General features: G+C 41.6%; 1 protein-coding gene across 5 annotated transcripts in view; it reads right to left on the bottom strand.

Annotated features, from left to right (window-relative positions):
* The window catches only part of Tenm2 (teneurin transmembrane protein 2), a 939,787-nt gene that overhangs the window by 360,088 nt on the left and 563,324 nt on the right, over positions 1-16,375 (bottom strand). For all 5 annotated transcript variants that reach the window (XM_028756460.1, XM_028756459.1, XM_028756458.1 and 2 more), the window contains one exon: positions 15,930-16,139. In XM_028756460.1, the coding sequence (XP_028612293.1) occupies positions 15,930-16,139 (210 nt within the window). The remainder of the gene's footprint in view (positions 1-15,929; positions 16,140-16,375) is intronic.

Genomic DNA, 16,375 nt, shown 5'->3' on the forward strand with positions numbered 1-16,375 from the left:
AAGGAAGGAAGGAAGGAAGGAAGGAAGGAAGGAAGGAAGGAAGGAAGATGGCAGTTTTGCCACCTTGGCGTACTACTGGAAGCCAAGAGATTGTCATATGCTTCCTTCTCATTCTTTGCTTAGAATCATGACATTTCAAAGTTGGAAGAGATTTTTCTGAAACATCTGGGCCACATCCTCCTAGTGCTGTGAAATAAAAGCTGTAGTACCCCAGAGAGAAGGGGCTGTACCAGGATGCAGGAGGTTCTGGGTGGAAGGAGGGTCCTGCAGCTTCCCCACCTCTGGGGCTCTTTCTTCTCCTGGTGATTTTCTTTCTTTGTCTTACAGGTTCTTTTTTATCTCTGGAACCCTTTCAGCAATTTGAGATCAATAAAGAGAGGCAGAAAAGGCCACAGCTGCCTACTGTAATATGTCTTTTTTCCCCTCCCTGTGAATTATTTTCACAACAGATCTTGTCTCTTATATTCTAACTAGTTTTCAGGCCTCATGAGAAGGTGCAAAGGTTAGGAAAAGAAATAAAAAACTCTGGCATCCTAATATCTTAACTAGGCAGTATCTCATCCTATCACTTTCTATCTCAGTAAAGTAAATTGCTTGACCCTGTGCAGGAGGACCAAGAGAAGAACTTACAGAGAAATAGAGGGAATCCAAGCCAGGAAAGTTCAGTGATTATTCTAGGCAACCAAGTCGCTGATTGAAATGTATCAAAGACAGGGGTTACTGTAGAGAGAGTCACATGTAAAGAGAGATCCTAAGCAGACAGGGTAAAGGGGAAGGTAGGTGGGTAATGGCCAGACACCCCAGGGAGATGGAAAAGGTCATTGAGATGAAAATAACCTTGGGAACTGAGAATGAGTGCTCCATTACCACAGACGGGGAAAAAAAACACCATGTCCAATCAGACGGAACAGATTGAAATGCGATTCCAGTCAAGTGTGAATGCCACCAAATGCATCCTGGAACTATTTGGGGAGCTGGCATGGAGGGAGAGGAGTCCAGTCCCCCACCCCGCCCCTCCTGCCTCTCAACCCAACCATCATTGGACATCAGTATAGTTCAAGAACAGGGACTTGTAAGGCTGTAGTGTTCACAAATGCATCTCCAGAGCTCCTCGGTGAGGCAGGTAGGAGGTGCCCTTTTCTATAGGGACACGATTGTTCTGCTGAGGCACAAAAGAGGCGCTCTACCATCAGGAGACTTTAAATGAAGGGATACAAAGTCTGCCTCCAAGGGGAAGAGGGAAGAAAAGAGCGATTGATCACTGCCTTTTAGTGCTGGTTTCCTATGGCTGAGTGTTCACTGATAAGAATTGGTTTAACTCCAAGATGCTGTCTTGGAGACAATTACTGTTTTCCACTAAAATACAACTGTGGCAGAAAACATTAATTTAAGTGATAACTGCCTAACTGCGTCAGTACTGGGCATGTGTTTGCCACACCATCATCTCATCTTTGGCATTACAAGCATCAGGAAGGAATATGTAATAAGGAACAGAACTCATAAAATCAAGTATTTGATGGAAAATGACAAAAGAGAGAGCTGGTATTGGCCCCGGGGCAATCCAGAGAAGGCTGGTGCTGGAATTCTAAAGTACCACATAAAATAGTTTTTTCTATGCTTTGCTAGGTTATTCAGATTCTAGAGTTTAAATATTAACTACTCTTTCTTTTGCTTGCTTCTGGCTTTCTTTGCCATCCATGCTGTACCTTTCCATCATCCAGAAAGGCCTTCTTAATTCCGCCTCTCTCCTGCAGATTGGGGAACAGCCAAGAGTCAGTATTTGTACCCACTGTTGTCTTGGACCATTCTTTTTTTTTAAAGCTACATCTGTATCCCTCTTTCTTCCTTTGACTTTATGTATTACTTATTTGCTTCTTGACCTGATTACTGAGCATATGAAATGTGTTAAGCTCAGTGCTGGCTAAATGCATAGACTCCAGTGAACCACTGGGGAAGGTACAGTTCTTGTCTTCAGAAAGCTGAAGTATAATAGTGAATATAGGGGATCCCGGTGAGGTCAAATAGTGGACAGGCATGAACTACACAGCATAGGACTATCCTGCTAAGCATCTAATTGAATACTGCTGTGGGCTGTATGGTGTCTTCCACTTCTCAAAAGGTAGGTGCCTATGAAGTGACCTTATTTGGATTGAGTGGCATTGACTGCAGATGTAATTCAGATGACTTAATTTTGGATTATCATGGATTACCCCTTTCCTGGTGACTGGTACTCTTGTGAGGACAAAGAGATTTTGAGCCCCACAGACTTTCACGGGCAAAGGGGTTCATGTGAAGATGGAGGCCATTTTTCTGTTCTCTTCAAAAAGTGACTAAGCTCACACCCATAACCTTAGCTGGCCTTAGACCTCACCCTACAGACTTGAGTCAGTAGGTCTTTGTGAGGATGGACCCCATGTTTGTTGCCCCATTTTGTTACTGCCCCTTTAAAGCTTTCTCTACAAGATGTTACACATATTTTAATCCACAAAAGGTACTAAATATGGCAAACGGACTGAAGAAGTGACCCCTGTCTTTAAGTGGTGACAATTTAATGTCGACACAAGTGACTTATGTGCGTGAAACACCAAGAGAATATTACAAATTAGAGTGTAATGAGGTACTAAATTGAATGAGGCAGACTATAAGACTTGTCTTGCCGCTGTGAAAAAGGGGTGTTCCGACTGGGCAGAGATGGCCAGGGAAGCTTTGTAGACAGAACTCAGTTAGTAATGGAACCAAATGATAATCATGAAACTGTCTCTGTTCCCACGCCTGGGGTCTGGGATGGATTGGGATAGAGAGCCACTACAGCATCTTCACGGGATTTCCAATCAATAGAAGCTACCACAATCCAGGAAAGCACAACAGCATCTAACCACGCGAGTTTGTGGCTCCCGGTGTCGTTTGAAACAAGCCCTCCCTGTAATCAGTATGCAATGTTTTGAAAGAAAATAGATTGCAGGATAGTAGACGTTTACACATTTTGGGGTCCAGACTTCATACTGAGTATTTTTCGTGCCCCGTGTCTGTGCTTTCCTTTAAGATGTTTTCTTTCCACCGGAGCAAGAAAAATGTGCAGTCTGAGGAATCATGCGGCTCTACGATATTTGGTTCAAAAATAGCAAGCATTTTCCATCGCCACTGGTTTCTTCCTCCCCAGAAGCCACTGCATCTACCTTTTTTTAGCTGATTATTTTGGTATTTATCTCCAGTTCTATAAATAACACGCTCTGCTGCTATTTCTTATGTTTCCATAATGTTCACTACTCACTAGCTTCTCACTACCGAAGGTGCAAAGCTAGGCTTCTTTTCTCGACCCCACTACCCCACTCCACACACGCCTTACTCCATGTTTTCCTGAGCCTATACTCACACTGACCATCCGCATTGGCAGTGTGGTGCTTGGATATGATACTTGGCCACAAGTTGATTCAGGAATGCTGACAACTTACTTACTTTTGCACATATGATTTATGTAGAAGTCTGTTTATTTTTGTTTGTTTAGCAGGGTGTGTATGTGTGTCATGCATGTGTGTGCTATTGTACCACCCAGTGTGTGTACCTGTGTGGATCGGAGGAGGACACCTGTTTATCCCATTTAGCCATCATCTGTCTTATGCCCTTGAGTCAGGACCTGTCTCTGAATCTGTAGTTTGTGTCTTTGTGTTTATTTATTTTTATACAATAGCTGATGAATAAAATTCCAGCCATCTTCTTGACTCTAAGGTCCAGTGCTGGGGTTACTAGCCCATTTGGACATGCCTTGAATTTTGTAATGTAGGTACCAGGGACCTCCAAAGTCAGGTCCTAATACTTGGTTAGTAAGTGCTCTTCTCCACTGAGTCAGGGCCTCTAGAATCATCTTTACACCATTTACCTAAACAGTCAGTTTCTGGTTGTCTTCCTTAACAACAATGTACACATCCTTACGCAGTCATAGACTGTCTCCAAGCCACCATTTTGCTATCTGTAAAGGAGGGACCATAATCCAAATTCACAGCACAATGGTCTCAGAGTGCTCCAACAAAGTACTACCAGGAGGGAACACATGTGGCCAAGCAAAATTCATTCACTTATTCCAGTGACAGAGAGGAACACAGCGGGGTGACGGACATTTGAATTAAAGTGTGAGGAAAGGGTTATGTGAGGTGATGTCCAGGTTCAAGGAAGCAGGCTCACAAATAGAGACAGACAGACAGACAGACAGACAGGATCTTTAAGATGTGGGACCTTTAAAATATGGAGCCTAGTGGGGAGTGTCAAGACTGACTCCTCCCCTGTGTTTGCAGAGCTCACATCCTCCTGTCACTGTAGTGACATCTCCCATTGAGGTGATGCACAAAGTGACCCTTGCCAGAGCTGGTGCTATTATTGTAGATTTCCAAGACAGTTAACTACATTCACCTCTCTTCTGCATAAGTAAGCTCTAAGTATTTTGTTGTGGTCACACAACTACGCTAATTGAGACTGCTGATGTTCACTTGCTAGTATTGGGGTACTGTCACGAAGCATGATTGTTATTTTCATATTGTCGTTTTATCTAGCTTCATGGGGGTGCTTGAGCAGTGCTGGTATTCAACACTCAATGAACTAATTGTTTCTGTTCAATTAAACAAACAACAACAAAACCAGCTTTGCCTAGCAGTGAGTACAGGCCAGTTTCCAACACCTCCTGATAGCCTAGTATCCAGGGCTATTTTGTTTTTCTCCAAGGTAAGGATCGAATGAGCCACCACAGAACAATGGGTTCCATAGAATTGGCCCCTTAAAAGGGTTGGTTATATGATACCAGAAGCATGGCAATAAAAAAAATATTAAGTTGCATGATACCAAAATTGGCACTTCAAAGAACATTCATAAAATTAAAATGGGAGCAAATATTTACAACTCAGATATGTGAAAAGTCACTGAGACCCAGAATGTGAAATGAATCCTCTCAGTCAATAATAACAACAAATCAAACAGTCCAATTAAAAATTGAGCAAATGTGTTAATGAACATTTAAATACTTATTTATTTATTTATTTAGTGTGTGTGTGTGTGTGTGTGTGTGTGTATCACATGCATGACACAGCACGTATGTGGAGGTCAGTGGACAGCATATAGAAGTCATTTCTTTCCCTCCAACATGTGGAATCCTCGAATCAAAGTCCGGACAGCCATCTTTGACAGAGCGTCCATACCTGCTGAGCCATCTCCATGGCCACTTAGTGCATATCTCACCAAAAAAAGACATACAAATGGCAAAAAAGAATGTTCCATATCAGTAGTCACTGGGGACTGGAATCATGTCATAGTACATGCCATTTCACAACTAGTAATGGCTATTACTGAAAAATAATCCAGAAACAAGTGTTGGGGAGGTAGTAGAAAAACTAAGATCAGTGTGCGTTCCTGGTAGGAATGAAAAATGATGTGGCTACTGTGGAAAACAGTACAGCAACTCATTAGAATCTTCAAACCCATCACTATCATGTGTCTCAGTGATCCTGCCAATGAATACCACTGTACACTGCACATTGTACTCCCAAAGGAGTCGAAGGTCAAACAGGTGACTGCACAGCCGCAGTATCTACAGAGATAGAAGGTGGCCCAAGCTGAGTGTCCACTGATGGATATGCGAATAGCAGAGTGAGATACATAGAATATCCACAGTAGAAATTAATCATCTTAAAAGAAAGGAAATTCTGTCCCATGCCACAGCAGGGATAGAACCGGAAGGCATTACAGTAAGTGAAACTATCAGTCACCCATGAAAGAACAAACATAGCTGGATTCTATTTATATGAGGCCCCCAGAGTGGCCAAACCCAGAGAAAGAAATATAATTATGGCTGCCAGGAGCTAAGGGGGGTTAATGGGTGTCAAACTCTATTTTCAGTCCTTTATGTCAATTTAAATCCATGGCAACTGCTTTCGGATCTCCATAGAATACCCAGTACACCCTGGGCTCCAAATCCATTCCACAAGAAACACATGCACGTTGGTTGGTGTGGATGAAACTGTCCTGGCGATGGATAATTACGCATAGTGTGAGCAGAGAACTGTGTGTAAAATATGGGGAGAACGGTAGCATTCATGGTAGGTGCACTTTATCATGGTTAGGAAGTGTGTGTTGGGATTCATATTGGCTGTGTTTGCTGGCACCAGACCTATGCAAGATCAAGCCAGCCAAAGCTCCAGCATGGATGGGGGGAGGGGATCAGAAGTACTACATTAGTTGAGGAGCTATTGGCAGTTGATGGCTACTGGAGGAGAGGGAGTCAGTTTTCTTTAGTAATGTTCCAGTGGATGCCCCTGTACCCACACACACTGGGAGCACTAAAGTGACCCAGCAGGTTTAAAGCAGAGTATATGAAATTGGAAGAGGTAGACGGTGGTGGGCTGATTTAAACAAAGCATAGGTGTGCAATTTTGAAGTTTTTAATATTTTTCTTAAAGTAAATTGTAAAAAGTACTTGTTAGGTTGGGGAGTCGCTGAATGGTCAAAACCTATACAAGTTCCTGTATTGATCTTTACCACTACAAGAAATATTTGCTAACCTAAACTATAACCCCTCATTTTACATATATATGTATACACACACACACACACACACATATATACATGTGTGTGTGTGTGTGTGTATATGTGTGTGTGTATATGTATATGTGGTACATTTTTATATTTCATAATTATGTACAATCATTGTGCACTGACTGAAATTTAAAGAATTTGAAAAATAAATAATATCAAATCCAACCTCTGTTCCAGCTGATTTAAAATCTCTTTTCAAGATATTTTGATACATTAGGATATTTTTACTTTTAATGGGACTTTGGAATTCCTCACTGAAAAACATACCTATGCTGTGATTTAAGAAAATTTGAGACATTACAAACAAAAGATTATGCTATATTGTAAAATGACTATTATATGCAGTATAGGTAGCTGCAATTTTAATTAAATGTAGAATGTTACAGGGAATTTAGGAAGATCTGAAGAGCTGGTTAAAGCAATCTGGTTAGGGTAGGAAACTGTTAAAGACTGTATGCAGTTAGCAGTCTCTGCTTTGCTGGGACATCGGTTCTTATGTACCCAGAAGCTGAGGACAGAGGTGGAGAAGCAGAAGATACACAATGCTGATCGACCCTGGGATTTGTGTCAATATCCAGATTATTTGCTGAGGGGAAGTGGTTCTCTGCTGGCTGTCACGTTCCCTCTGAGCATATCCAAAGGAATTACCTGTCCATCTTCATTGTGTGCTTACGGGCACCACCGGTGCAGAAGCCTCGTCCCACCCTAGCTGAGCTGGAAATTGGGTGGACTGACAAACTATTACATGCATGTGTGCTTAAATGCATTTTACAAGAAGGAAAATGAGAGAAAAAGTCGTATCTCTACAACTTTGCTGGGCAAGATGGTAGTGTCTGGACCTGAGGGTTATATATATCCTTTGTCAAATCTTGGCGTTGGAGACTGGAAGATGGGGTGGAAGTTTTTAGAACGTAGGGACATGCTGATAGAACTGTTTCCCTCCCTTTGTTCAGGTTACTGCCACCATTTTCAGCTTTGTATTACAAGCCCCAGTACTTCTTTCCATAACTTTTGCAAAGATTTGCACTGTATTACTGTGCTTCTTGGTTTTGGCATCGGTGAAGCTCATGGTATCAAAAGACAGAAAGGGGTAGAAAAAGGGAGGAGGAGAGGGGAGGGAAGGAGGTTGGAAAAAAGAGAGGGAGGGAAGGAGGAAGAGAGGGAGTTTGGAAGCCCTCAATTATGTGAAAGCTTGGTATAGGTGGGCACAGGAAACTCACAAAAGAATGCTATATAAGAAGGAAGCTAAGCGATCTTTCAAGCCAGAGACTAATGACAGGTAGATAAACTGAGGCCAAGAAAGACTCAAAGACTTGGAAAGTCTGATGCATGCTGCCGATCAGGGATAATGTAGAGGGAAAGGTCAAATTCTATTTCTGAATCAAACTCTAGGAAATAAGGTCAACAATCAACAAATGGGATTTCCTGAAATTAAAAATCTGCTGTGCAGCAAAGGTCACAGTTACTTGAGTGGAAAAAAAAAAGCAGCCTAAGAGTGGCTGAGAAGTCGTCGCTAGCTGTACATCTAACAGAGGATTCATATCTGTAATAAACAAAGAACACAAAAGTATAGATAACAAAAAAATTAAACAGAACTAGTCAGAAAAAGGGCCAATAAGATAACACACGGAAAAGTGTTCACTCTCCTCTGCCGTCAACAAAATGCAAATCAAAAGTACATTGAGACCCCAAGTGACTCTAATCAGAATGTCAGTCATGGAGAAAATAAACAAATAACAATTCCTGGCAAGGACAAAGACAAAAGGTAGTTCTTATACACTGCTGGGGGAAATGTGAAATTGTCTGTTCTCTATGGAAGTCAGTAGGAAGGTTTCCCAAAAAACTAAACTAGATCCACTGTATTACCCAGCATTTCCACTCCAGAGTACGGACACAAAAGGCCCCGAGTTGAACACATTATAGAGATATTTCACATCAACACTTTCTGCAGTATCATTCATAACAGTTAAACTATAGACCTGCTGAGATGTTCAAGGAGAGAGGAACAGATATAGAAAACATGATATATACATATACATAATATACACACATCACACACACATACACACACACACATCATACACATGCACATCATATACATACACATCATACACATACATATTTAGTCATAAAGAATCATGAAGTAGGACTGTTTGCAGAAGAATCGATACAACCAGAAACAATCATATTCAATGAAATCTCAGAAAGACGAATGTCCTGTGTCCTTTCCTCCTTGGTGGTTCCTAGATGTTATACAGTCCTAGAAAATTATGTATAGATGTAAAGAAAATGAAAGTGGAATCGTTTAGAGAACAAAGAGGAGAAATGGGCTGGGGTAGGGTGAGCAGGGGTGAGCTGAGATGAGGGAGAGGCTGCAGGGGAGGGGCAAGTGTAGGAGAGTATGAGGGAGCAAGAGAAAGGGGAGGGTCAATGTAGAACACATATCTGTAAAGGTTTAAAAGATGCAGATGAAGCCAAGCTCTCCAGTTTCTCCTTTAGACTCCCCTCTTATATAGATGCTCTCCAGACGTTAAGCTATGTGGGAAGTGAGAAACAAAAAGAGTCTGTAGGGCCCCTGATCTGGAATGAGCATCTTGCTGGAAGAGTATGGCATGGAGTTGCTAAGTGGAGGTAGAGGGTATTTTGTGGTATGTATTTGGAGCTTTCAACCTTTGCAAACCACAACCCCTGGCCTTTCGATACCAAGCTTCTGCTGTCTGCCATATATCTCAACATATTCTGAGGTCAACCTCTGTCACAGAGCGGGTAGAGAGTTTGCAGTCAGGGAGTTTTCCCGCGATTAGGGGTTAGGGTCCAGGATTTTTATTTTCCCACTATGTGAACAACACCAACAAGTTGTCCAAACTCCTTGTGCCGTGGCATTCTCTGCTAGAAAAGGGCTGTGATGATAATTGTTGCTGCATGAGATATGGTAGGGATTAAATCAAAGTTCATAATGAAAAGTACACATGCATTCAAAATAATAACTAGCAGCGAGGGGGGAAAGGGCTGTGAGCTCATAGCCAAGTCTTGTATGGCTCTGTGTTTCTGGAACGAAGGAAAACTCTCTATGGTCATCTCCAAGCACCCTCCAGTCAGCCTACACTCCCCAACGAACTTGCAATCCATTCATGGCAAACAGCCTTATGAGCACAGGAAAGAAATGACGGGCAGTTCAGAAAGGCTGGCTCAGGCCCAGGTGAGAAAAAAAAATCCAAGTTGAGAAAGTGAGAGATATTTGACACTAAAAAAAGGAAAAGAATGCTAAACTCAAAGCCAGCACCTCCCATCAGAGGCTAGCCCTCCCCAGGAATGTCCTCCTCGTCTGTAATCCACTCAGGGCTCCCAGGCTCCTATGTTACTGGTGGAAATGTGCATATAAAATATAACACAACTTTATCATTTATAAGATGAACTATTACTATTTAAAGGCACTTAAAAAGCAAGAAAAAAGCAAAAATTTGATATGTCTTCTATATGTGTAAACGTGTGTGTATATAATCTATAAAAGTAGAGGGGGTTTTGTGGTGTCTCTGATGTCTTCTTTCCAGAAAATTCTCTGCTGCTTTCTACCATATACAATTTAAAAGCAGTAAACTTATCAGAGGAACGTAGATATAAATGGCAAGCATCCACTTCATACATGTTTATTTAATCATCATTATGAATCTGCTACCAGGGCACAGGGGAGGAGCTAAAGGACAGAATGGGGCTAAGAGAAAGCCAAGAAGACAAGGAGGTCTGTGATGGAATAAAAACAACCTCATATCACATACAGAGACTTTGGGGGATGGAAGGGGAGGGGAGAGGACGACAAAAAGAGGAGGAAAGGAGGGAGGGGAGGAGGAAGAGGAAGAAGAGGAGGGAAGAAAGAAGATGACAGAGCACCTGTTCACCTGATCGGAGTTTCAACCTTAATTTACATAATAATAACTCAAAACTTTTCAGGAAATCCTAAAGGAAATGCAACTTCAGTGGGTAAAGATGCAAGACAGTTCATAGCACTTTAAGAAGACTTTTCTCCTCTGAACTAAATTTACAACGGGAAGATATTTCATTCATCATTGTTTTAAAGATTTATTATATCTTTTTGTGTTTTGCCTGCATGTGTATATGTTCTACTTGAGTTCTTGGTGCCTCTGGTGATCAGAAGAGGACATCAGATCCTCTAGAACTGGAGTCCTAGGCGGCTGTGAGTCACCTTATGGGTGGTGGGAACCCAGCTCGTGTCCTCTTCAAGAGTAGCCTAGTGTTTTTAACTACTGAGCCATCTCTCTAGTCCTAAAAATTTACTACTTAAACAAGCAAACAAACAAACAAACAAACAAACAACTTGAGTGTGCAGCCTTCTCACCCCATCCCCAATGCTCCCTGTTGATCAGGGGAGGGTTCCAACAGTGAGACTGTCCTGGTAGGGTGCCATCCTTGTCATGATTGGATAGTGTCAGCAAGACAAATTTATATACTGGTCATCTCCTTTCAACGTTTTAGACTGTGCTGTTACTGCAGTCTGCTAATCCACATACCAACATCAAATGAGCAATGACACTGCCCATCTGTCACCCACGAGATCTGTAGTTCACAAGGTCTGTGGGAAGAGTTAAGGGTTGACATGGATCAAGCCAAGTTCTGCTCTCAGAGTGTGCAGTCTTTGAGCACTTCTAACATTGCTGTTAAGGTCAAAGTACAGTGTAGCTTGTCTAGAGGGAGGTTACAGCAAGTTTGGGGAGGGAATTGCCTATGATTTGTGGGTACAGCTGAGAACTAATTAGTCATTTGTGATGTCCACTGGACCCTTTCTATGGAAAATTTCTTTCTGGCATCATAGTGGGAACTATACTGCTTCCTTAAAACAGCCACTTTGCTTGTCTCTCTTGGTCATCACGCATCTTCTAATCTATGTTTTTCTTTTTGCTTTGACTACCAGGAAGCTTAGACTCAAGTTTCCTATCTGTATTAAATAATACAGATTTTATTTGTATGAACAAACATAATGCCCCTCCCAACTAAGACTTTTCTATACATTCTTGTGTCATCTAATTACAGTTTTAGAGTTTTTAGAAATAACTGTTAGCAGAGAGAGAAAGAGAGAGAGAAAGAGAGAAAGAGAGAGAGAGAGGGAGGGTGAGAGAGAGAGAGAGAGAGAGAGAGAGAGAGAGAGAGAGATGCATACGGAGAGAGACAGAAAGACTGAGAGAAAGACAGAGAGACAGAAAGATGGAGACAGAATTCTATTTTTTTTGATGCCAGATAAGTAAGAGAATCTTTAAGATAGCTAGGTAAAAGCTTGCGGGATAGGTTGGTCTGTATAATTCTTGTCTTGCAAGCATAGAACCTGAATTCTATGACCAGAACTCATGTAAAAAGCTAGTTGTGCTTAGGTGCATGCCTTTAATCTCAACACTGTGGCAATGGAGACAAGCAGAAGATCCCTGGTGCTCACTGTGCAGCCAGCTACTCTGTGTGGTGAAACCTAGACCAGTGAGAGATTCCATCAAAGGAAATAAAGTGAACAGCACCCAAGGGATGACACCTAAGGCTAACTTCCGGCTTTACACGTATGCAAACAGACATGTACATGTATCATCCATTCTGAATAAAAAAAGACATACATAAGCAGGCAAGTATACTTACAGATCACCATATGTAAACTGAGGCTTGCACACTGTAACATGCTCTTGCCACTTAGAATGAACCAAACTCTTGCTGTCTTACAAAAAGGGCTGGGGCATATTTTGTTTTCCCCATTGCAAACTTGGACCTCCGTCTTTGGATGGCTTATCTCTGTGAGGACTTTCTGAAAGGTTCTTGTCAGTGCCCCTTGCTCTTATTTGTAATGTGTGGCATTGATGTTGATGATGAGTCTTCCAAGCCTCTATGGAGAATCAAAATTCAACTTTCTCTACAGGAAAGGGGTAAGCAAGATCTTTTGGATGAGTGCATGACCGCAGCCTGTGTATTTTATTCCTATGCCTGACAGCAAACTGCACACCTGATACACTGATTTGAAAGGGAGCCTCGCTTTTCCAGATGTAGTACCGTCCTTTCTGCTGCTGCTGGGATCCAGGTTATTTTCCAGATGAGTGATTTCACAGGATCTGAAGTTATACTGCTGTATATACAAGAAATAGCTTTGGTGCTAAACTGCTTTGGCAGAAGGTCAAAAACAGGGTGAGCCCCTGGCCCAAGCTCAGCTATGGGGAAGCAAAGGTTTCTGGGGCTGAATTTATCAGTCCTGGAAGCATCTCTTCAACTATCCTGTTTGATTGGCATATATAGAGGCATAGGTTAGAGCAACTTGGCTGCAAAGGCGGGACAGTTTTCGTGCCATGCAGTAGAGAATGCACTATAGTCAGAAAATAATGACAGTTCATGCATAAAGGCTAAACTTGGTTGTTGCTTCCAGGAGGTTTTCCTGTTGAGGAAAACCATTTTAGCTCTTGTATTTTATATCCAGCTCGTCTCTTTAAAACAGAGCCTTGGTAGGGAGGAAATGTGTGCTGTGACTCTCCTAATGACAGGTTTTGACAACATCCAACCATGGAAACAATAAGAGGAGGGCAACAAATACTGTTTTCCTATTGTGAATGGGCTGAATATACTGGAAGGTATTTTAACTAAGGGGAAAAAAACTCAATGAAGTCTGAACTGCTACATGATTTTAAGATTCCACTGTTATCGCCAAGGGACCAACTTAAAGATATTCTGTGTGATTAACCAGCTAAACTTAACATACCCAAACACGGGGGCCCAGTGCTGGTGTCGACAGCACCTGACAAACTCAGCCACTTTCATCAAACTCAATCGAAAACACTCAGGCACTGTTCTGCACTCTGCATCTTTGGTGTCAAACTCCATTTTCAATCCTTTATGTCAAATTTAAATTCATGGCAACTGCATTCAGATCTTGATAGAAGCCCCAATTTGCCCCAGACCCCAGATCCATTCCACAAGAAATAGATACACATACAAGTGCCCACATACGCCAGCTGGGCATGCTCTCATTTTAGCTGAGCCAGAGTGAAGAATGTTGAATGACTACCTGCTTGTTTGAGCTTCAGCACACCCTCCAATAAGAGGCTGTCAGAAACAAGGTGGCTATTCAATGAGGTTCTCACCCCTCTGCTGGAGAAATTGTGTGAGCCTGGCTCTTGTTTGGTATGAAAATAGACCTTCGCCCTTTCGGCGCCATTTTCTTCTCTTGGTGAAGTTAGAATCACTATCCGCTTTTGAAGCAAGCTGAACAAATTGGTGTAACTGATGAAAAGAGAATAAGTTTGGCTCTAAACACACAGATCTGTTCTGCCCACCCAAATGATGAGCTCTTGATTTCTATACAAAGCCAACAAAAAATCCTCTATTGACAACCAACAAGCTGATACACCCACCATCCAAAAGGAAAGAAAACACTCTGCGTGCTGTCACTAAGAAAACATTCTGGATGTCCCTGTGACAACAGCTGACCTCGCTTATGGAAGTCATCTTTGCTTGTGTATCTATACATGCATAAAAGGATGCCGTTTCTAAAAGCTCATTTTCTCTTTAATAATTGTCTGTTTTTCAAAAGCTATCAGCAGGTGCACATCATTTCAAAAGCCTCTTGTCCTTCATAATACAATCTTCATCACGATTACATAGTATGAAATAAAAAGTAGCAAAACACAGGCGAGGGTAGTTCAATTAAATGCAACATAATCTCTGCTGCAAAAAAAAGAGAAAGAAACAAAAAACAGAAAAAAATAGTGCTGTAGCTAAAATCAGGTTCTGGTGAAATAAAAAAGGAAATATATTTTCACATATTTTTAATTATATAGAATTTCCTCAAACATGATTTTTCATAATATATTCCATTAAGTTAACATCATATTTGAAGAAAGAGCATTTTCCGATTTCATTTTAAGCCTGATTTTGAGCAATTACGGTGTCATTGTTCCGCCGTAGAAAGGTTGAATTCATTTACTGTGTGGTTATGTTAGTTATGATTGATGTCTCTTCTCCAAATGATAAACCAATCACCCCGATGATGTAATGTCATTTTAAGAGTGCCATAATCACATTTCTCTCAAACTAGAAGCTCTGATGAGTTCTAATAAAGATTTATGGTAGATTAAAGGCCTTCATAATATCAACAATGGATTGCTCATTTGATGAGAGATTTGATTAGATAATTTTTTTTTAAAGAAAGAATATGAGTTTGCTAAATATATCAGGCCTGGCTTTGAAGAAGGGCATGGACCATCATAAGTAGCATTTGATTGGTCCATTTGCCAAATGAATCATCTTAATATGTTTAGGAGGTTCCCTATAATTGGAGAGGTTGGGACCAGTGGTAGCTTATATTCATGGATAGAGCCAGAGCAATCTCCACTGGGAGAATTCTTGGCATCTCTACTGCTTTTGATGATCTGTGTTAATGAATATCATGAGGGGTTAGCTCAGAAGGCAGTGCCAAAGCTGTGGGTCAATTGTAACTAATTAGTACCATGCTCCCTACCCCCCAGGGCATGGCTATTGAGTTCCTAGGTAAAGGTGCCCTCTTCTGTATTCTTATGTTCAGGTGAACATTCTGCCAATTGATGAATCCAAAATAAGGCCCAGTTATTGTTGCAAAATTGGCCTGATTATTTGGGTCAATTTTTCCTAAGACTCGGCGAGTAGGAGTTGAGACACAAAATCCTCAAAAGTGAAACAGAACCGAGTATTCAGTCCCTCTGTTTCTTGTTCTGAACAAGAAAACTCAAACAAGAACTCTGAATTTAGAAGCAGTGTTTATCACAGTGCCTCATGATCAGCTCGTTAAATTCAAGTGACGTGGCACAAGCAGAAGGTCATAGAGAGGTCATACCCCAAACACTTCTATCTTGGCATGGTATTCAGTATTCATGTCAAGGGAACACATTTTCATCACAAAACCATATAAAACAAGCAAGGGGAAGTCAGAAGCCAATGATAAAAAAAACCAGCAGAACTGGGAGGCACACGGATGGGGCATGTGAATGTGTCCCGGGTCACTCAACTATGACCACATCCATAGTAATACAAAATTCAATATTCTAGTGTCTCCCCACACTTCACCTTTGACTCCTGCATGCTTTCACATGTAGCCTTGGGCAAATTCCTCCCTCAGAAGGAGGTCCAGAGCCTGTTATAACCAGGAAAACCTCTCTAATGGCTGTGACCTTCAACAGACGCATCTTAGAACTACCAAGCTACAAAATGACAAATGCGTTTCACCTTGATGCTCCTCACACCACATTCTCCCAGCCTTTGTTTCAATAGTTGTCATTTTGCTGGAGACTCACAAATGTCAAGCACAAAACACCACACAGTTAGACACCACAGAGTTTCCTTACCACTGCTGGAGGCTTGCTGGGGCCCTGAGCATGCTCTGAGCAGGTATGAATTGGGGGAGAATTCCTCATCAGGGTTGGTGTCCATGATCTGATGGGAGGTGTTGCTGTCTAGCAATGGCATCTGGCAGCTAACTGGTGGAGGATTATGGGAGCTAGGCAGTTGAGCAGATGGGAGGAGGCTAGACGAGGATGTAGGTGGAATGGGACGACCTGGGAAAGAGGACAGAGGGGTCAAAGGTCAGTAATGAGTGTCATGAGAGCATCCTAAGAAAGTTACATTGAAACCAGCTCACAATACAAGTAAATATATATATATATATATTTTTTTTTTAATGTTCCGGATGTGCTTTTCAGAGCGGTTCTGGTGTTTCTTTACCAGCCCAACTGCATTACCACTGATTGTATGATACTTGATATTTTATTAATATAATTCACAAAAAGGGCAT

The sequence above is a fragment of the Grammomys surdaster genome, unplaced genomic scaffold (assembly GCF_004785775.1).
Source record: "Grammomys surdaster isolate TR1022 unplaced genomic scaffold, NIH_TR_1.0 126121, whole genome shotgun sequence".
NCBI classification, from domain to species: domain Eukaryota; kingdom Metazoa; phylum Chordata; class Mammalia; order Rodentia; family Muridae; genus Grammomys; species Grammomys surdaster.